The 18,646-nt window shown below is 52.4% G+C and overlaps 15 protein-coding genes across 15 annotated transcripts; 7 read left to right on the top strand and 8 right to left on the bottom strand.

The window, feature by feature from the left end:
• Positions 1 to 5: 5 nt before the first annotated feature.
• MRET_0187 (U3 small nucleolar ribonucleoprotein IMP3) lies at positions 6 to 554 on the bottom strand (the record flags this gene model as incomplete). Its single annotated transcript, XM_027626814.1, has 1 exon — positions 6 to 554. One exon carries the CDS (start codon positions 552 to 554, stop codon positions 6 to 8), a length of 549 nt encoding a protein of 182 aa, XP_027483183.1.
• A 92-nt stretch (positions 555 to 646) lies between these two features.
• Positions 647 to 2,212, top strand: MRET_0186 (protein NAR1; the record flags this gene model as incomplete). The annotated part of the gene is made up of 1 exon (XM_027626813.1): positions 647 to 2,212. The coding sequence occupies one exon, from the start codon at positions 647 to 649 to the stop codon at positions 2,210 to 2,212; it is 1,566 nt and encodes a 521-aa protein (XP_027483182.1).
• A 4-nt stretch (positions 2,213 to 2,216) lies between these two features.
• On the bottom strand, positions 2,217 to 3,218 carry MRET_0185 (syntaxin 16; the record flags this gene model as incomplete). Its single annotated transcript, XM_027626812.1, has 1 exon — positions 2,217 to 3,218. One exon carries the CDS (start codon positions 3,216 to 3,218, stop codon positions 2,217 to 2,219), a length of 1,002 nt encoding a protein of 333 aa, XP_027483181.1.
• Positions 3,219 to 3,384: 166 nt separating this feature from the next.
• On the bottom strand, positions 3,385 to 3,835 carry MRET_0184 (small subunit ribosomal protein YMR-31; the record flags this gene model as incomplete). The annotated part of the gene is made up of 3 exons (XM_027626811.1): positions 3,385 to 3,411; positions 3,447 to 3,712; positions 3,757 to 3,835. The coding sequence occupies 3 exons, from the start codon at positions 3,833 to 3,835 to the stop codon at positions 3,385 to 3,387; spliced, it is 372 nt and encodes a 123-aa protein (XP_027483180.1).
• A 166-nt stretch (positions 3,836 to 4,001) lies between these two features.
• MRET_0183 (NADH dehydrogenase (ubiquinone) 1 beta subcomplex subunit 7) lies at positions 4,002 to 4,330 on the top strand (the record flags this gene model as incomplete). The annotated part of the gene is made up of 4 exons (XM_027626810.1): positions 4,002 to 4,078; positions 4,107 to 4,175; positions 4,202 to 4,231; positions 4,258 to 4,330. 4 exons carry the CDS (start codon positions 4,002 to 4,004, stop codon positions 4,328 to 4,330), a joined length of 249 nt encoding a protein of 82 aa, XP_027483179.1.
• A 38-nt stretch (positions 4,331 to 4,368) lies between these two features.
• Positions 4,369 to 5,132, bottom strand: MRET_0182 (PITH domain protein; the record flags this gene model as incomplete). The annotated part of the gene is made up of 4 exons (XM_027626809.1): positions 4,369 to 4,548; positions 4,581 to 4,778; positions 4,812 to 4,895; positions 4,923 to 5,132. 4 exons carry the CDS (start codon positions 5,130 to 5,132, stop codon positions 4,369 to 4,371), a joined length of 672 nt encoding a protein of 223 aa, XP_027483178.1.
• Positions 5,133 to 5,295: 163 nt separating this feature from the next.
• On the top strand, positions 5,296 to 8,459 carry MRET_0181 (5'-3' exoribonuclease 2; the record flags this gene model as incomplete). Its single annotated transcript, XM_027626808.1, has 2 exons — positions 5,296 to 5,298; positions 5,328 to 8,459. 2 exons carry the CDS (start codon positions 5,296 to 5,298, stop codon positions 8,457 to 8,459), a joined length of 3,135 nt encoding a protein of 1,044 aa, XP_027483177.1.
• Positions 8,460 to 8,602: 143 nt separating this feature from the next.
• MRET_0180 (mannose-6-phosphate isomerase) lies at positions 8,603 to 9,892 on the top strand (the record flags this gene model as incomplete). Its single annotated transcript, XM_027626807.1, has 1 exon — positions 8,603 to 9,892. One exon carries the CDS (start codon positions 8,603 to 8,605, stop codon positions 9,890 to 9,892), a length of 1,290 nt encoding a protein of 429 aa, XP_027483176.1.
• Positions 9,893 to 10,351: 459 nt separating this feature from the next.
• MRET_0179 (uncharacterized protein) lies at positions 10,352 to 12,346 on the top strand (the record flags this gene model as incomplete). The annotated part of the gene is made up of 1 exon (XM_027626806.1): positions 10,352 to 12,346. The coding sequence occupies one exon, from the start codon at positions 10,352 to 10,354 to the stop codon at positions 12,344 to 12,346; it is 1,995 nt and encodes a 664-aa protein (XP_027482860.1).
• Positions 12,347 to 12,375: 29 nt separating this feature from the next.
• MRET_0178 (tyrosine-protein kinase srms) lies at positions 12,376 to 12,756 on the bottom strand (the record flags this gene model as incomplete). Its single annotated transcript, XM_027626805.1, has 1 exon — positions 12,376 to 12,756. The coding sequence occupies one exon, from the start codon at positions 12,754 to 12,756 to the stop codon at positions 12,376 to 12,378; it is 381 nt and encodes a 126-aa protein (XP_027482861.1).
• Positions 12,757 to 14,026: 1,270 nt separating this feature from the next.
• On the top strand, positions 14,027 to 15,356 carry MRET_0177 (alpha-1,2-glucosyltransferase; the record flags this gene model as incomplete). Its single annotated transcript, XM_027626804.1, has 2 exons — positions 14,027 to 14,110; positions 14,136 to 15,356. 2 exons carry the CDS (start codon positions 14,027 to 14,029, stop codon positions 15,354 to 15,356), a joined length of 1,305 nt encoding a protein of 434 aa, XP_027482864.1.
• A 1-nt stretch (position 15,357) lies between these two features.
• On the bottom strand, positions 15,358 to 16,473 carry MRET_0176 (alpha/beta-hydrolase; the record flags this gene model as incomplete). The annotated part of the gene is made up of 1 exon (XM_027626803.1): positions 15,358 to 16,473. The coding sequence occupies one exon, from the start codon at positions 16,471 to 16,473 to the stop codon at positions 15,358 to 15,360; it is 1,116 nt and encodes a 371-aa protein (XP_027482865.1).
• A 105-nt stretch (positions 16,474 to 16,578) lies between these two features.
• On the bottom strand, positions 16,579 to 17,523 carry MRET_0175 (alpha/beta-hydrolase; the record flags this gene model as incomplete). Its single annotated transcript, XM_027626802.1, has 1 exon — positions 16,579 to 17,523. The coding sequence occupies one exon, from the start codon at positions 17,521 to 17,523 to the stop codon at positions 16,579 to 16,581; it is 945 nt and encodes a 314-aa protein (XP_027482862.1).
• Positions 17,524 to 17,703: 180 nt separating this feature from the next.
• Positions 17,704 to 18,307, top strand: MRET_0174 (N-alpha-acetyltransferase 30; the record flags this gene model as incomplete). Its single annotated transcript, XM_027626801.1, has 3 exons — positions 17,704 to 17,992; positions 18,022 to 18,177; positions 18,204 to 18,307. The coding sequence occupies 3 exons, from the start codon at positions 17,704 to 17,706 to the stop codon at positions 18,305 to 18,307; spliced, it is 549 nt and encodes a 182-aa protein (XP_027482863.1).
• A 6-nt stretch (positions 18,308 to 18,313) lies between these two features.
• On the bottom strand, positions 18,314 to 18,642 carry MRET_0173 (vacuolar ATPase assembly integral membrane protein VMA21; the record flags this gene model as incomplete). Its single annotated transcript, XM_027626800.1, has 3 exons — positions 18,314 to 18,441; positions 18,470 to 18,561; positions 18,587 to 18,642. 3 exons carry the CDS (start codon positions 18,640 to 18,642, stop codon positions 18,314 to 18,316), a joined length of 276 nt encoding a protein of 91 aa, XP_027482868.1.
• Positions 18,643 to 18,646: the final 4 nt, after the last annotated feature.

Below are 18,646 nucleotides of genomic sequence, written 5' to 3'. Positions count from 1 at the left end.
CTGCCTCATAGCAAATCGAAGTCGTCGAGCTCGTCGTTGTAGTTCGCAATCGCACGCCGAATCTTGGACGTATCCACCCACGTTACAAAGTCCTCCATTGATCGAGTCACGAGGAAAGCAGGATCATTGATCGTGTCAGGTCCCACGCGTACATGGCCTTGTTCGACGTATTTGACGGCTTGCGACACACTCTCACTCATATGAAGGCGCACCATGACCACAGGCAGACGTCGTCGACAAAAAGCGCTGACATTCAGGCGTTCCATGATGTCACTCATTTTTGCGCCCGTATCGAGCAAGCCCATATCATACAGCTTGTTCAGCAGCATGGATTCATGCTGAGCGCGGAAGGAATCCGTGGCGGGCAGCGTCGAGAGACGCAGCGCCAATTGCCGTGTTTTCCCGACAAGTACGTTGTATTTGTGATAGTCGTCGCGATCTTGAATATGGTATCTTCGCATGACCTGGATCTCACGAATGTTGTGTTCATTGCGCCATTGCAAAAAGTCGTGCTTCTTGAGCAGCTTTCGCTCGTGAAACTTGAGCTGACGCATGGCGGTAGAAAAACGGCGACCCAGCGAGGCAGGCCTCGATTTTTTTTTACGCCGGGGCAAGTGGAGGGCCTGGAAGAACGCCACCGACCACGATGGCGTTCTCAGGCGCGCTCACATTGACAGACCTGAACGACTATCTAGGTCCGTCTCAAGCATGCATCAAGCCTGTAGAAGCGCCACAGAGTGCAAGTGGTGCGCCTGAGTCGACGATTTCCATGGAGGATGGTGTTTATGTCGAAGCACCCGTTGGCGCACCTCGCGCGCGCACGCAGCTGGAAACGGCGCAGATCTCGTTGAATGACTGTCTTGCGTGTAGCGGCTGCGTCACAAGTGCAGAAACTGTCTTGATTGGTGTGCAAAGCCTGGATGAGGTACGCAAGGAGCTGCAACGAAAAGATGACCGCATTTTCGTGGCTAGCATTAGCTCACAGACCATGGCATCACTTCAAGCACGCATGGCGCTACCGATGCACGCCGTGTGGGATCGTGTGACGCGCTCTCTGCGCTCTATCGGCTTCGATGTTGTCCAGGATATGGCATTGGCTCGTCACATGTCGCTCATGGAAACGGTGCGTGAATTTCGCACACGATACCAAGCACGCTGGCACGGCACCAAAGATGCACCGAAGCTTCCGATGCTCGCTAGCGCATGCCCCGGATGGGTATGCTATGCTGAAAAAGCACATGCTGAGCTGCTCCCGTACGTGGCTACCACGAAATCGCCTCAGCAGCTCGCCGGATTGTTGGCCAAGCGCGTCTGGGGTCCGCAATGCCGCGGACGCGATATGTCTGACGAAAACGCCCAATATGTATACCATGTGGCTGTGATGCCATGCTATGACAAAAAGCTCGAAGCTGCAAGGCAGGAACCAGGGCAGGCGTCCAAGGAGGTCGATTGTGTGTTAACGACAGGCGAACTGTACGACCTCACGATCGATGTAGATGTGAGTGCAAAGGCAGAACAGACATCGTTGACATGGCCACCTGAACCAGGCTCCAGCAGCGGTGGCTACCTGTTCGCTGTACTGCTAGACGCCTACGTGTCGTGGACCCAGGCACATCCCGATACCCAGCCACTTGTGGAGCTCCGTACGATACGATCATCCGATTATACCGAGTACACGCTGCGCGCGCCGGACGGCACGGTGATTTTCAAAGGCGCCACCTGCTACGGCTTCCGCAACATTCAGAATTTGGTCCGCAAGGTGCAGCGCGAAACAGGCGCCAAAAGCTCGCGCGGTCGCGGACGGATGCGCAGCATGGTGACGGCTGATCAGCAACATCCCTACGACTATGTTGAGGTGATGGCATGCCCAGGTGGGTGTGTCAATGGCGGCGGCCAGCTAAGACCACCTGAAGATTGGGCCCATGCCATCGAGACGGAGGCGCAAAACAGCACAGTTCAGGGCTGGCAAGGTACGGATCGTCGCTGGGTACAGCACGTGGAAGATGCCTACTGGAACGACGAAAACCGGAAGGTATCCGTAGAGTCGGCATCCGCGTTGCTGGAGGACGCGGCGCGTGGCTCGTTGCGTTCGTGGCTCAATACATGGGATGAGCGGGCGTCGGATATGGTGCGGCGGTTCCCGCATGGCGATTTGCACACAACGTTTCATGCAGTGGCTTCAAGTACCGATGGACTCAGTGTACAATGGTGAAGAATTACCGGAAAAAGGGGCGGATGATCAGGATGGCGACCAGCAGGGCAATGCATAGTAGAAGTAGCAGGATCATGGACCGTCGCCCTGCGCCCACCTGGTAAGTGGACGCCCTATTTAGCTCCGAGGACGAGTGCTGCATGTTCATGGCCATGGAGTCAATATGGTAGTCGATGCGATCCAGCATCGAGCCTTGTTCAATCACGAGAGCAGACAGGTCCTGGAATAGCTGTGCCAGTTCACCAATAGAGCGCGCGATCTGTGTGATTTCGCGATCACGTTCGTGGAACATGGCTTCGCTGTCGTCTGTGTCGACGAGACGCATCTCCTGCTCGCCTTGCAACTGCTCCGATAAGGCCACGTCTTCCTGCATGCTCTTTACGCTATCAAACATGGCAGTGTCACCACGTTCCTTGACTTCCATGCCCTGTAGCTTGCGCAAATACTGTGACTGTTTTTGGCGAAACATAGCTGACATTTGCTGCACGCGCGTAGCTAGGGCCGTTTGAGCATTGCGTGCGGCGGTCATTTCGTATTTGGAAAGTTTTTGAGAGCGCATCGCGTCTGTCGTCTGCGCCGCAAGTTTAGCCACGAGCTGTGACGCTTGGCGAAACTCGCTGGTAATGCCGCTCGTGAGCGCCTCGATCTGGCGCTTGAGAGGTGTCTTGTCGGCGAAGCTGGGCAAGAGGTGTTGAGCGTGCAAACGATCCAGTTCTGCCAATGTGGGTATCATGCCAGACAAGAGAGAGTCAGCATCCTCTGTGGCATCGACCCAGAAAGGAGGAAGCTCTGCAGGCATGGGTATAGTGCTCTTGTCCGCGTCAAAGTAGACGTGATTCTCATTGTCTCCTAGAAGGGGTGCACTGGCTCCGCTGCCATGTCCGCTGGGCACGATCGAGTCACGAATCGAGAGGAAGAAGAGCGTACGTGATCTGGTGACTCCTATAGCACTCGGCTGCTCTGACGGGGTATAGTAGTTCGAGTTCGATGACCCAGCGCTTGGCATATCCGACGACGTTTTGGCCACCCACGGAGGAATCGGCGGGAAACCGGTGGGTGGAGGTGGCACGATGGCCTTCTGTCCGTCCGCCTCTGCCCTTCGGACGAAGGAATGCACGACGCACTGATCTACGACAAGAGAGAAGGTAACCTACCTCGATTTCTGTACGAATCTAGTCAAACAAACTGGCACCTCCGGACTGGAATAGTTAGTTGGTCTCAGATAGACACGTACCTGCACAGCGTCCATCTCGGCCGGAGACATGCGCATCGAAGGTGTATTCCAGAAGCGTGGTGGCAGGTCAAAGAGCGTGTCCACAGCATCGGCCTTGGCACTGGAAGATGCTGAGCCGCCCACTTTCGGCTGACTCGATTCGAGGCTGAATGGCTTGAGCTTGGCGGGATCAAAGTGCGGACCTGTCTCAAGGATCTTGCGGAAGTTGTCAAAGTTCTTCGCGACCTCCTCGGGGGCGCTGGGATGCGGCTGGGGATCGTGGGGAGCTAAAGGTGTTAGTTGCTGGGACCGCTCGCAGAGAGGCACATACTTTTGGGGGCACGACGGTCCGGAAATCGTATCAGCGGTTTGTGTACATGCGCAGCACGAATGAGCGTAGGACGAAGCATGGCTACGGCTAGCTGTGCAAGGTGTGTCGTCGTCAATGCACGCGGAGTGGCCAGCGGCAGGCGCCGCTCGACGTGCTGACACAAATCATTTCGGCCGAAACGGCCGCCGTCCAGGGAAGGAGGGCCAGGCGTCCCTGGGAGCGAATCGCTGACGGACCTAACGACCATGACGGACCATACTGCTTCTGTCGCCGAAGCCAATGCTGCCCGTCTCCCTCTCGGATACCGTGACTCGTGCAGTGCGTACGTATTTGTGCATACCTGACGAAAGGCTGTTGATCCCATTGAACAAATGCCGTCGGAAGACGTTTTACGCGCCATGGGAATGCGAAAACGAGCGGTACGTACGCTTGCACTTACCAGCAGCCACACATACGAGAGGTGCCAGTACCAAGAGTACGTTAGCACATCGCTGACTCCAGTTTCTTGCAGCGCCAAAAGAAGCTGCAACAGCTTGTCGCAGAGAAGGCGGCCGCAGCTGCAGCGGAAGACTAGTGAGTGTTCCTAGTGTCCTACAGAGATGTAATCATTCGCTACCGTACACTCGGTGTGCTTGCTGCCCCCAAAAAACTTCCGACGCCATCCACTTTGTGTGTGGCCGACGTCTCTGCCGGCACGTCGTGCCGGTGCAGCGTATCCGACCGGGGGTCGAGTGCCTTGCCAATAAAGCCCACATAGTACATGCGTGAGGATGTGTGAGCCAGTGAGTCGAGCTGTGTGTGGTTAGCTTAGCGGATGCACGTACCAGCAATAGACTCACGCTGCTGGTATGAGAAAAGCGCGATACGCTGACAGGGTACGCCGTGACGTCCGTGGCACCGGGCAGCAGGGCAAAGTCGGCTTGGGCTCGACCGGTAGATGCTGGGCCAAGTCGCCCATCTAACACAGCAAGCGCATCGTCAAAATCGATGCCGTTAGGACGATTGACAAAGGCTGCGCATCGCTGCGTGTGAGAAAAACGGCCATAGTCACGTACTCGAACGCTCAGATCACTCCGGCCTGGATAGAGCAGTATACTCTCTATGCATACAGGACAAGTAAAAGGCACATGCAGGATCATCTACGACGTCAGTACGTGATGGCATACCTGGTCATCCACGCCGCTTTCAATCCACGTCTCCAGGGATTGTCGTTCGTCCCACGGCTTGCATGCCTTTTTGGCAGACTCGGGCGGCTCGATATTTACACCCCACACCCGTTCATGGTCAATGTATGCATACAGATTCGAGCCTGCGTTGATCCCTTGCTGTGTTGCAAGGTCTTGTGGCGTGGCTTCGCCCCGCACTCCATGCTGCATGCAAGGGATTTATTCCTCTTGTCTGCCGACCCCAGATGTCTCGCGTCGTCCTACAAGGCACAAAACATGTTATTGATCGCGCCCATCGCGTACAAAGGCGACAGGAAAATGTGCGTGCACCGCATCTTTTTCCATACCGCGGCCAAGGACGCACGCATAGAATATGGTACGTGTGAGTGAAGCTGACTGTGCTAGGGTGTGCCAGCATTGTTTCGATGGCTGTCAAAAAAGTACCCAAAGATCGTGCAGAGTGTTGAGGAAGAAGAGCCAGGGCACATGCCTGGCCCTGACGGCCACATGGTTGACATTCCCATCGACATATCGCGGCCCAATCCGAATGGGGAGGAATATGACTGTTTGTATCTAGATATGAACGGCATCGTGCATCCATGTACGCATCCTGAAGGCAAGCCTCCGCCGGAAACGGAGGAGGACATGATGATCGAAGTGTTCAAGTACACGGACCGCGTCATCAACATGATCAGGCCGCGAAAGTTTCTGATGCTTGCGATCGACGGGGTGGCACCGCGTGCAAAAATGAATCAGCAGCGCTCGCGTCGCTTTCGGTCCGCCCAGGACGCTAAAATCTTACACGAACAGCGTGAGCAAGAGTTGGAAGAACGCAAGAAAAAAGGGCTCGCAGGTGAAGAAGAGGCTATCCAAAAGTCATGGGACTCGAACGTCATCACTCCAGGTACACCTTTTATGGATCTGTTGGCTTCATCGCTGCGATACTGGATTGCTCACAAGTTGAATACCGATCCTGGATGGAAGAACTTGTGTGTCGTACTTTCCGATGCCAGTGTGCCCGGAGAAGGCGAGCACAAGATTATGGACTATATTCGCAGAAAGCGCAGTGACCCAAATCATGACCCAAATATGCGCCATGTCATCTACGGACTCGATGCCGACCTGATCATGCTCTCACTTGCAACGCATGAACCGCACTTCAAGGTGCTCCGTGAGGATGTATTTGCTCAGGATGCCAAGCACCGCGGATGCCATCGATGCGGCCAAAAAGGACACATTGCTGCCCACTGCCGTGGCGAAGCACGTAAAGAGGATGCCAAGCCTCTGCAGAAAAAACCTTTTATATTCTTGGACGTGCCGACTCTACGTGAATACTTGAACGTGGAATTACAGACGCCGGGCATTCCATTTGCCTTTGATTTGGAGCGGGCCATTGACGACTGGGTGTTCTTGATCTTTTTCGTGGGCAACGACTTTTTACCCCATCTACCTAGTCTTGAGATCCGCGAAGGTGCGATTGATACGCTGCTCAAAATCTGGAAGCGTGAACTGCCAAACATGAGTGGATATGTGACGAACAATGGCAAGGTCGAATTGGCCAATGCGCAGTTCATTCTTGATGGCTTGGCACAGGCAGAAGATGATATTTTCCGCAAGCGCAAAGAGGTCGAAGATCGGCAGGAGGCCAACAAGCGCCGGCACACGTCTAACTACAGCGAAGCGCAACATGGCGACACTACCTACGTTGGACATGCCAAAGTGATACCACCGCGACCTGTGGCACCACCAACGATTGGACCCAGTAAAAGTGTGCCAGGCTCTCGGAACAAGGGTCCCATCATGCTAGATGGAGACAATGCCGACGTGGTCAAGAACCGTGCTCAGATTCGCATGGCAAATATTAGTGCCGCTGAGCAGCTGAAAATGGAATTGTCGCAAGGTCAAGGTATAAAACGCACGTCTTCCCCGGTAGAGAAGGAGAGTAAACGTATCAAGGCAGACCCTGAAGAATCCGCCCCTGTCAAGGAAGAGGATGTCTTAGGAGACGATTCTATCAAGGCCGAAGAGGATGATGACGACGAAGAAGTGCCGCCTGAGACCAAGATGCTCGAGCGCAAAATCAATGCGGACGGCACGGTCGAGTACCAAGACACAGTCAAGCTGTGGGAGCCAGGGTATCGTGAGCGCTACTACCGGCAAAAGTTTGGTGTCGAGCTGTCAGATACCAAGTTTCGCCGTGAGGTCGTCCAGGCGTACGTGGAAGGACTGTGCTGGGTCCTCGCATACTACTATCAGGGCTGTCCGTCGTGGAAGTGGTATTATCCATACCATTACGCGCCTTTTGCGGCCGACTTTACCGACATGCACACGATGCAGATTACCTTTGAAAAAGGCGAGCCTTTCCGACCTTTTGAACAGCTCATGGGTGTGCTACCCGCAGCAAGCAAGAACAACTTGCCAAAGCCGTTCCAGTGGCTCATGACCGACCCAGAGTCAGAGATCCTTGATTTCTACCCGGCCGAGTTTTTGGTCGACATGAATGGCAAAAAAATGGCATGGCAGGGCGTAGCTCTCTTGCCATTTATCGACGAGAAGCGATTGTTGGATGCATTGCATAAACGATACGACCAGTTAACGGATGAAGAAGTGCGTCGAAACTCGTTTGGACGTAATGTACTTTTTGTGAGCGATGATGCCGACTTATACCCCACACTGAGTCAGCTCTATGCCAAGCGAAGTGACAAACGCGCTGTACATATTGATACGGCGCGCATTCCACAGATGGCTGGCAGCCTTGCAGCTGATACAACATGTGTACCAGGTGCTACATACTACTCGCCCTTGCACTCTTTGCCGGATATGCAAGATATCCCACACGATCGCAGTATCTCGGCGCACTACGAGTTTCCTGAACAACGTGTACCTCACCGAAGCGTGCTCTTGCAAGGTGTGCGGATGCCGTCTCGACGTCTTACGCCAGCTGACCAAGACTGGATTCGGCGTGGTGGACGTGGCCAGGGCGGCGGACGAGGCCGTGGTCGTAGAGATGGGTGGAATGACCAAGGTGTATTGTATGGCCGCGATGCAAGACCTCCGAGCCAGAGTCCTTATGGCGCGGGTCCCTATGGAGGAGGGCCTTATGGAGGCGGGCCCTATGGAGGCGGTCCTTATGGGGCTGCTTATGGTAGTGGTCCCTATGGTGCTGGTCCGTATGGAGGCGGTGCTTACGGCGCTGGTCCGTATGGTGCCGGTCCGTACGGAGGCGGTCCTCATGGTGGAGGTCCTTACGGCACTGGCCCCTATGGAGGCGGACCCTATGGAGGCGGACCCTATGGAGGCGGACCCTATGGAGGCGGGCCCTATGGAGGCGGTCCTTATGGAGGTGGTCCTTATGGAGGTGGTCCTTATGGAGGCGGTCCTTATGGCGCCGGCCCTTATGGCGCTAGTGCTTATGGAAGCAGCCCCTACGGTGCCGGCCCTTATGCTGGATCAGCGTACGGTTCAGCGTATGGCCAGAACCAGACTGGCTATGGAGCGCTGCCGTATCGCGGATATGGAGCTCCGCGTGGCCGTTAATGTGTAAACGGCTCGCGCCCTATTACCCACACGTGCGTGGGGCGTGGCATAGTGGTCGATAGATCCGTGTAAAATTGAATAAAAACTCCACAGGTCATTCCGAAAAAGGCGAACGGTCCACTTGTCGAGAGTTACCAAGCACGATGTGGACGTTGATTCCAGGTGTGCAGTCGTACGAATGGGGCGTACCTGGTGGTGCTCCGAACAGCTTGGTTGCTGATTTTGCTGAGAGCACTCCAGAGCTCCACTTCCAACGTGAGGCAAACAAGCCATATGCTGAGTTGTGGATGGGCACACACCCTAATGTGCCGTCCCGCGTGATCCAGACGGATGGCTCGCAAGTATCTCTGAACGACATCCTACGCAACGACCACAGTCTACTTGGATCGAATATTGTGAAGCGATTCGGCGCGGACAACTCATGTGGTGCATTGCCTTTCTTGTTTAAGGTGCTATCTATCAATAAGGCGCTTTCCATTCAAGCGCATCCAGACAAGGCCCTGGCCGAGCAGCTTCACCAGCAAAAGCCCACAATGTACAAGGACGACAATCACAAGCCTGAAATGGCCATTGCCATACAGGCCTTTGAGGGTTTCTGCGGTTTCCGCCCAGTCAAAGAAGTGCGCGACTTTGTCACACGAGTGCCCGAGCTCCGTACCGTGTTGGGTGCAGATGGGGTCATGGACAAGCGCTTGCAAGAGGCCGTGGACGCACAGTCTCGCGGTGATGAAAAGGCATGTGTACGCGACACCATCAAGCTTGTGTTCGGTGCATTGATGCGTGCGGATCCACAGGTGTACGAACCAGCTGTATCGAGCTTGGCTGAGCGCTATGAGCGCGGAACGGACGAGGTATCAGAGGAGGTGCGTGCGCTTATTGTGCGTTTGAATCAGCAGTACCCGAAGGATGTTGGTGTACTGTGTACGTTCTTCTTAAACGTCGTGCATCTGGAGCGAGGACAAGCCATGTTCCTGGGTGCCGATGAGCCACATGCATACCTCTCGGGCCATATTCTCGAATGTATGGCCGCCTCCGACAATGTCGTGCGGGCTGGACTCACGCCCAAGGCACGCGACGTCGAGGTGCTTGTGGATATGTTGACGTATGAAAGCAAGGACGCTGCTGCACAGCGTCTCGATGCGCCTGTTTGGGATGGTGACAGCCGGAAGGGCACCGTCATATACAACCCACCCATCCCCGAATTCGCTGTGCTTTTAACGACACTCGCTCCAGGCGCATGCTCTGATCATAGAGCCTTAGATGGTCCTTCGATCATTATCGCGACAGAAGGCAGTGGCACATACACTGTCAACGGCAAGAAGGCAGAGGTTCATACCGGACGTGTATTCTTCATTGAGGCCAATCAGGCGCTGCAGATTACGGCAGGCGCTTCAGGGCTGATTGTGGCGCGTGCTTTTGTAGAAGTAGCATAGAATTACAGAATATGTAACTGCATACCTATCGCCGGAGGAGTAGATAGCTCTGTGGTGTCAGTACGCGTGTCCTAGTGTGATGCAAAAGGTCAGAGTAACTATGACTGATTGGCTGCACAGAGTCTTTGCTCTTGTAAAGAGCTCGAGCCATGGCGAAATGTGTCATCCCAAAACGATGGACACTAGAGGGAAGCACAAACATACCTGCTAAAAGGAAAAGGCTGAAGAACAAAAGGCATGCGCCGCAGCGTACTCATCCGAGGGTCCCAGGGGTCCCTAGTAGGCATAAAACGTGTAAATGAGGACTGCTGACAAATCAATATGCCACTCATCCATAGGCGTCTGAACACTTCCAAGTGTGTGCGAACTTGTCGCATCATAACTAGAAGACGGCGCTAGGCAACCACCTTCACAAACGAAACGTTTGAGAGGGTCACGGCAGTATACCCCAATATCTTCATGATGCGCAGCCGACATATACCTTTCTTACGGTATGTGCCGCGTACAGCCTCGCCGCGCCGTCTCCCTTCACGCGCTGCCCAGCAGCGAACATGGGAGCGCAGATCTTGGTGCATGTCGAGAGTACCATATCCACCGAGCTTGCATGCATCTATTCATACGACATGTATCGCATATGATAAGCAGTCAAATATGAATATGCACGCATGCCTTGATCCGCTCGAGATGGATCAAGAGGCGACGAGCCAAGCCGTTCATACACATACCCTCATCTCAAATATGAATGCGCTGGCGCTCGTTTTGCAAAATATTCCCACTGTATCGAAAGATCTTTGGAACCAATTGGTTCATTTTTACCTTGATGCCATGCAGAGGATGACTCCGAGTGCGGCATGTGAAGTGTTTTGTACATTGGCTGAGCTTACGGATAAATCGCAGCCCATCGACGAAAGCACGCGCGTGCGTGTATGCAACGAAGGTATTCGTGTTCTCACATACCACATTGAAAAGAACCAGGATACTATCAACAAGCCTACACAAGATACCTGGCGTGCTGTTCAAGTCCTAGGAAGACCCCGGGTCCAAGATATGACCTGGTTTTTTCGAAAGCTCGTACTTCAGAATAAGCTGTCGGAAGCCACATTTTTTCTGTCTGATTTCATCAAGCAGAGCTGGCACCATGACACGACGCCGCCATCCCGCGCGTTGATGCACACGCTCATGATTCAAATGTTACTGGTAAAACGTGTGATTCAACTGAAACCAGCGCCCATGGAAGGGCATTTCTGTGCATCACGGTCACTCTACTATCAGTATGCAGATGCACTTGTGCGTCTTGGCGAACTTCTGGAGTACAATTACTTGCCCCTCGTTCCCACCCACAAAGAAGATATTACTTGGCTCATTAAGCTGTTGACGACATTTACCAAATTGCAGCATGAATCAGCGTGCTCCAATCACTTCCGAAAGCGGATTGCTTCGGTCCTGGAAGGATTCATCAATCATCTACCTTGTGGCCGCGCTGTGTCGGAAACATCACACCAAACAGGTCCAAAGCGCTCCTGCCGCCTGGATCGAATGACGCACTTTACGCCTGTCCTTACAGAACGCGCATACAATGTACTTTTATATTATACTTTGTATATCATCAAAAAACGCACGTGGTGTCAGATGGTACTGGATCATATGATACAGAAGCGGAGTCCTTCGGTGGCACCTGGTCTTGTGACGGGTAATATCTTGCTTCAAAAATCGACACGACTACGAGACGCAAAAATGGGCGGCATTTCAGCCGAGATCGGGATGTCGTGGAGAGAGCCGAGCACGCAAGACGACACCGAAAAAATGAGGCAAGAGCGTCTCTTGGCGCATTTGGATTGTGCCATCAGCGACAATAATTCATATCGCGCCTACGCTTTAATACAGCATATCGCGCACACACGAATGAAAAACAGAAGATGGGCGAACGGTTTCCGCGCGACAAGCGTTGTGTTACGCATGTACCCCGAATTGCGTAACAATCGACCTCGTGAGAGGATCCCGTTCATGCACCACTCTCAATTTTATATCTTGGCTATGTGTCTTGCTGTACGTGCAGGAAACATGCTCCTCATGCTTCGCGTCTTCCATCTGTGCAAGCTTTCGTGCATTTTTCGGGGATGGCAGGTGCCAGAGACAGTGGCCATGAGGTTCATGTTGCTTCTTGCACAACACGTTACATACCAAAGGCGACACACGCACGAGCATCTGGAAACGACCAAGGAGATACGCGCTATCGCATTGGAAGAATACACATGGATTATGCGACACAGTCGCCGGATAGGAAAACTGCCACCCACCAGCATGTACGAGCCCCTTTTACGTTTTTTGTACCAAACAGCACATGCCGTGCCCAACTCCAACCCGGACGTGCTTCGCATAAAGAACGACATGAATGCGATGAAATTGGCTAAACAACCTACTTCACGCGAAGGAACCCACGAAAAAGATGCTTAACCGTTGCGTGTTCTCGTGCGTCGTGAACTTTAACCGATTGGCTGTAGATAGGTATATGGTATCAATCCAGTGTGTTCAGGATGGTCAACTTGCCGGGCTAAGACCCATCCATCGGTCAATAGTGCAAGGATCTGGACTGGCATGCCCGCTTCCACACTCAGTTCATTATCCGCCTCCGCTTGAAAGTCATACAGAGCAATGTACATGCACTGTTCCTCCTTGGCCTGAGAAGGAAGCACAGAGCCAAACCCGCGATGTCTCTGGTCATCTTCAGAAAATGCAAAGTCCCTAATGCTTAATATACCGGCTGCACTCAATTCTTGCATGGCTTTCAGCGATGCTAGGGCTGCAGCATCCTTAGCTGCTTCATATGCGTGTGGCTGCTCATCGAACAGTCCGCCTTCTTCCATAATATTTGATTATACACGCATTCACCAACGAAATTTTTGGATGAAACAATTGAAAATGACCCCAGCTTTGGGAACGATCACAACAATGTTAGTGCGCACGCCAGGGAGAAAAAAAGAGTACGTGTCAGACGGTCAAACCTTTTTCCCTCGATTCCACGATAAGTCTTCGTTCCTCCACACATATGCACGTCCTGATTGAACTGTGGAAACGCCAGATGGCATGGGCCATCAAACGCCATTTCATGCAGAGCGGCTCTCCTAGCGCCTCCTTTCTCGACGGGCCATCACGACTACCTTGGTAGAGTTTAGCATATTTTTCGATGAATTACACGTTGTAAGAAAAGCATGCTCACTATCATATCTGTTTCCAGGTAGTTCCCCGCGAAAATCGTTTTCGGTGCCTGAACTGCCTGGGCTGGGATTGCTGCGTCTCGCAAGAGTGAGATCGATGATCTACATCTCGTTCACACAAGTTTTCTTCTACGTCCTGGTTATGGTATGCCCTCAAGCCGAGATTCTAGAGAATAGACCCTTCACGGATCCTCTTCATGTCGTCAATGCCCGATGGTGATGATTGGTCGGCTCTACAAACGCTTCAGGTACTATGATTGGAATGCTTGTTTAGATGTGAAAATGATCCAAGCACCTCTTGTCAGCATGCTACGCAATAGTCGCCTATGTTTGTCATCATGCAGCATTTTTGATCCTAGGATGAAGGAACAGCCAAGCCTCAATATCATACACAGGAAATCCGACTCACACCTTGTTATGTGTAAGCGGGCTGAGCAGAGCGGTCGCAATGCTGTTGCGCCTTAACTTGGAGTTGGATTCTTCGAAAAAGGTGCTCAGGAACCGTTTGATTCTACGATGACGGCACGTACTGCGTCGCTGCTCGCTGGTACAGAAGTTATTATTTTCAGCTATCCTCAACCGCAAGTTTCAGTAGCTGTGCTACATTATACGATGTTTTTATAGCTTCATTTCCCTGTGCTAGTCAAGGACGGAGGCTTCACAAGGTGAATCTGTCCCTGTCGAAACATGCGATTGAGCTAATTTTGAATTGTACAAATCCTATGCTATGGTCCATTTACGGACCACTGAGCTCAAAAACCATACTTGTAGCAAAAGACCCCGTAGAGGTGACCAATATCAACGCTTAGGGCATCCGATAAGGGCTGGGGCAGAAATACGTCCAAATTCCCAAATACTCGCCAAAGAGCACTGACCTACGCAGATCTCCACCTGGTCAGCATCTTTGTCCGTTCCTGGTATGGCTTTCGCGTTTGCGTGGCATGTTGCCACGACTATTGGCACTAGTGTCTTGGTAAATCAGCATTTGAAAGAGCCTTATATGGTATGAGTGTTTGACTTACAGGCAGGATGAAATTTTTCATACACCCCAGTTTATTCGGTATTGCCAGGGACAATGGAATAAGTGGGACCCAATGCTCACTACCCCACCAGGGCCGTATTTGGTCACACTCGCGCTGCGTCCCTTCATGCAAGTGTTAGGTTTTTTCCGTGCATGTGATGATGTTATGGCCATTCGTTCTACGAACGTTTTAGCCTTATTGAGCCTGCCACTACTATGTATGGGGGTCTTACGAGCGCGGGGATGCTCAGATCCTGGCTTCGTCCCTTACATCTGTGCCTCTCTTCCTCCCCTCTGGTTTTTTGGATTCTTGTATTACACTGACGTGCTGAGTGTAATCGCCATTATCGCGTCTGTTGGTGCTATGGAACGGAAACATCATGTACAAGCTTCACTATGGGGTTCTGCTGCGCTCTTCTTTCGTCAGACCAACATTGTTTGGGTATTATTTATCATGGGTGTGGCCGCACTTCGAGAATGTCAACGCGTTGCTGGAGTTTCTCCTCGGATAACGCCACCTATAACAACTTTATTGGTCCAGCGCTCTGTATGGATGCGCATCATACGTACCGTGTCACCCTACGTGCCCATCTTCCCTGCATTTATGCTGTTCATTCAGTGGAACGATGGAGCCATTGTATTAGGCGATAAAAGTCACCATCAGGTGGCGCTGCATCTAGCGCAAGTGGGCTACTTTTTTGGATTCGCCCTGACATTTGGGTGGCCTCTCATTTTCTTTTTAGTACCCATGCGTTGGGGAAAAGTGCATGCAATGGTGAGCGTTGTACTGCTGACTATGGGCGTCTTGGCCGTACGTTACGGCACTATCGTGCATCCATTTCTGCTCGCCGATAACCGTCATTATACCTTTTACGTATGGCGACGCATCATTAATGCACGTTTATGGACCCGATATGCCCTCGTACCTGTGTACGTGTTCAGTGCCATGTCATTCGTGCGCATACTCTCGAAAAAACAGAGCGGCCTTTGGATTCTCGGTTGGCTTCTCGCAACGTGTCTCACACTTGTTCCATCACCATTAATCGAGCCACGCTACCTGATCTTGCCCTATCTAATGATGCGATTATACATGCCAACCACCACGCGAAAGCAAGAGATAATAGAATGGGTCTTTTACATGATGGTGAATGCCTTGACGATGACTCTTTTTATTGGATACCCCTTTACTTGGGCGCATGAACCAGGGACGCAGCGGTTTATGTGGTGAGCTACGCACGAATCGCTGGCGCAGGCTTGGAGGAGTCCTTTGCCCCAGCGGACTGTTGCGTAACGAAAGAAATGATTGCCTTCGGAGCAGGCTTGGCGACAGGTGGGTTGCTAGGCTCCCCGTCATCCGGGTACCATGCAGAGCGAATCACGTCCACGGACTGCTGGTATGCCTTGTCACGCCAATGCACCGACTCGGGATGCTTGGGTTGTTCATCAAATGCATGCGCTTCATTCGGCACAATCAGGAGCCGGCTGTGGTATTTCTGGTCCCGGGAACCATTCTCCATGATGTTATCATAGAACCGGATGGACTCAGTGGCCAAAGAGTCGGCGTCGCCTGTAATCAGAAACAGATGATCCGGAAGCTTTTCGAGTGGAATGTTGATAACGGAGAGGTTAGGGTGACCTGGATCGCATTGAGGAGGAACGTAAGCGGCATAGAAAACAGAGAAGACGAACGAGTCCAGGATGACGCCGCTGCGGAATGGACTCTTTGGAGGATGACCGTTGGCGTCACCAACAGGTGCGCCTGCAGCAGATCCATCCAAAGGCGCATAGTAGGACACTAAGGCCTTGATTTTCTCGGGTCCAAAAGCACTAGCGGCGGATAAGGCTAGGTTCCCACCTGCGCTGAAACCCGTCATCGAAATGCGATCCACGTCAAACTTTTCCGGATGCTGGAGTACCCATTGAACAGCATCTTCGATGTCCCGAACAGGTAAGGGGCAAGGGTGCTCTGGGGCCTTGCGGTAGTCCGTATCAATAACATAGCATTGCAGCTTGGAAGCTACACAATAGTTGAACCAACGCGAGTTGCCAAAGAAGGCAGCGGAGCAAAAACCTGATCCATGGACATTTATATTTACAGGCCTTGGACCTGTTGGCATGCTAACTGGCTCGTAGATAAATGCCTTAATATACCGGCCCTTCTCTCGAGAGGGGAACCAAATCTTGGTGACTTTGACATCATCCTTCACTTTCGGACGCAATTTGTCGGTCAGGAATACTTCAACGTAGGCCATCGTACGAAGAAAAGCAATGATAAATAGCAGGCCGACATATCGCAGCGACCACTCATGATGGACACGCTGCGACCTTTCTGTCGGGAGGTCCATGTCGTTGAGATGCGGCAAGACTCAGCGATGGCGGCTTGAACGAAACAACGACATCTAATCTAAAGGTTCTAGCCAATCATATGGAAGTATGACTACGTCGATGCTTTACTGACGCCAAGATGCACGGATCATATTAATAGCTTCTCCCTCCACCCTGTCGCGCTCCTCTTGGGATGCACGGGTACGGCCAAACGTATTGAACTCATGAGCTTCGTTGAGAACGCAAATGAATTTTCGGCTTCCGTCCACGTTGGTACCTGATGCAGAACCACTGATCTTTTTCATCAAGTCAAAGCTCATGCGGTACAGCGTATCGGCATCGCCACAGGCCACGGCGACATACTTCGGGAACTTGGATGCATCATAAAATATAGGAGACAGGCGAGGATCATTCATGTCAGTCCCAGGTGTGGTGTATGCGTTTATGAAAAGTTTCATACACCAATGGGGGATCACCACACCACTGCGGAACTTGTCGCTAACGCAGCCCATGACCGTATCAAGACGTTCAGGATGAGTGAGGTGAGCGGCAGGGTACAGTGCAAAGCAGCTCTTGATACGCTCAGAGCCCAAACGCGCACTGAGAGACAGAGCCATATTACCACCTGCGCTTGACCCTCCCACAGAAATGCGGGTCGTGTCGTAGGCATGCTCGTTGGCCAGGACATACAAGACGGCATCCTCCGTGTCATTGTGAGCCGCAGGATACTTGTTTTCTGGAGCCTTCCGGTAGTCGCACTCAAGCACGACGCAGTTCAGTTCCTTGGAAATCCTGCTGCAGAGGTGAATATCAATGCCGAGGCGCTTGAGAATCCATCCAGAGGCATGCCAGTGCAAGTAAACAGGCAGTTTTCCAGTAGCGTTCGCAGGTGTATAGCGATATGCTCGAATGTAGCGGCCGGAATCGCGTGAAGGAAAGCGAATCAATTCGATCTTCACATCATTCGACGCCACAACACGACAACGGCGGGACAGGGCGATTTGGATCCAGTCTAGTATGCGCAGTCCATAAGACAAAGCATATATTACCAGATTTTTGAGCGGCCACATGATATCAGGAGTGTCGGAGCTCACAGGCACCTGGATAGGCCCTCAAAACGAAGTGACAAACAGTAGGCCACGCCACGGTCTCCGCTGACCCCGCCGTATGCCGCTTATTAATAGCACACCTTCGTGGCCGCTCTCGACCCGAGCGCACCGGAAACGCACGCACGGGAGACCAAGCGCATCATGGACGCACATGTTGCTTCACATGTGCGTATTGATACGTACAGAAAAGAAGAAGACCTGAAAGATGTCATGCGACTTATTGAAAAAGAACTTAGTGAGCCGTATCACATTTATACATATCGCTACTTCCTACACGATTGGCCAGATCTAAGCTTTCTTGCATGGTGGGAGGAGCAAGCAGTAGGTGTGATTGTCTGCAAGCTTGATCGCCATATGCGTGGCTCGCGCCTTATGCGTGGCTACATCGCGATGCTCAGTGTCGATCCACGATATCGTGGTCAGGGTATTGGTACGTGCTATGTGCTCACACGTCATTAGCCACTAAGCTGGTCTCTGCAGCTGTGCAAAGGATGAAAGAGCGTGGCGCTGAAGAGGTGGTACTAGAAACAGAAGTGACCAACAAATCCGCCCTACGGCTGTATGAAAACCGCGGTTTTGTGCGTGAAAAGCGCCTCTATCGATTTTACCTGAATGGTACGTACACAGATACTCATGCGCAGGCAATGATGCGTTTCGCTTAGTTCTGCCCATCGCAGAGCCACATATACCCAAAGCGCCTCCGCTTCCACCACGACACCCACTCGGTCTCGGCCCCATCATGTAGAATTCGTTATTGTGTCTTTTTCGCACGTCTTTGGCTCTGCGTCCCATCGTCTTCCAGGCATGCAGCAACGATGTAGCCAGCTAGAACAAGGTTGGCCACCAATGCAGCAAGGCCTCCCGCATACACAGCGTCACCTGCACAAGGTAAGCATGGCCCACGTACCCCCTAACCATCTGTCCTTGGCATAGTAGTAAGCGACAATGGGCAGCACAAACAAGGCTGTGCTGAAGAACGCCAGCTTATAATAGACACCACTTTGGTCAGTATACACAATCATACCGAGCGGGATCAGGACCCGGTGGTCCAACGCGCGATGGCGTCACATCGATCGACATGATG

The sequence above is a fragment of the Malassezia restricta genome, chromosome I (genome assembly GCF_003290485.1).
Source record: "Malassezia restricta chromosome I, complete sequence".
Taxonomy (NCBI): domain Eukaryota; kingdom Fungi; phylum Basidiomycota; class Malasseziomycetes; order Malasseziales; family Malasseziaceae; genus Malassezia; species Malassezia restricta.
The sequence above is the reverse complement of the archived record's forward strand: the minus strand, read 5'-3'. Positions and strand labels throughout refer to the sequence as shown.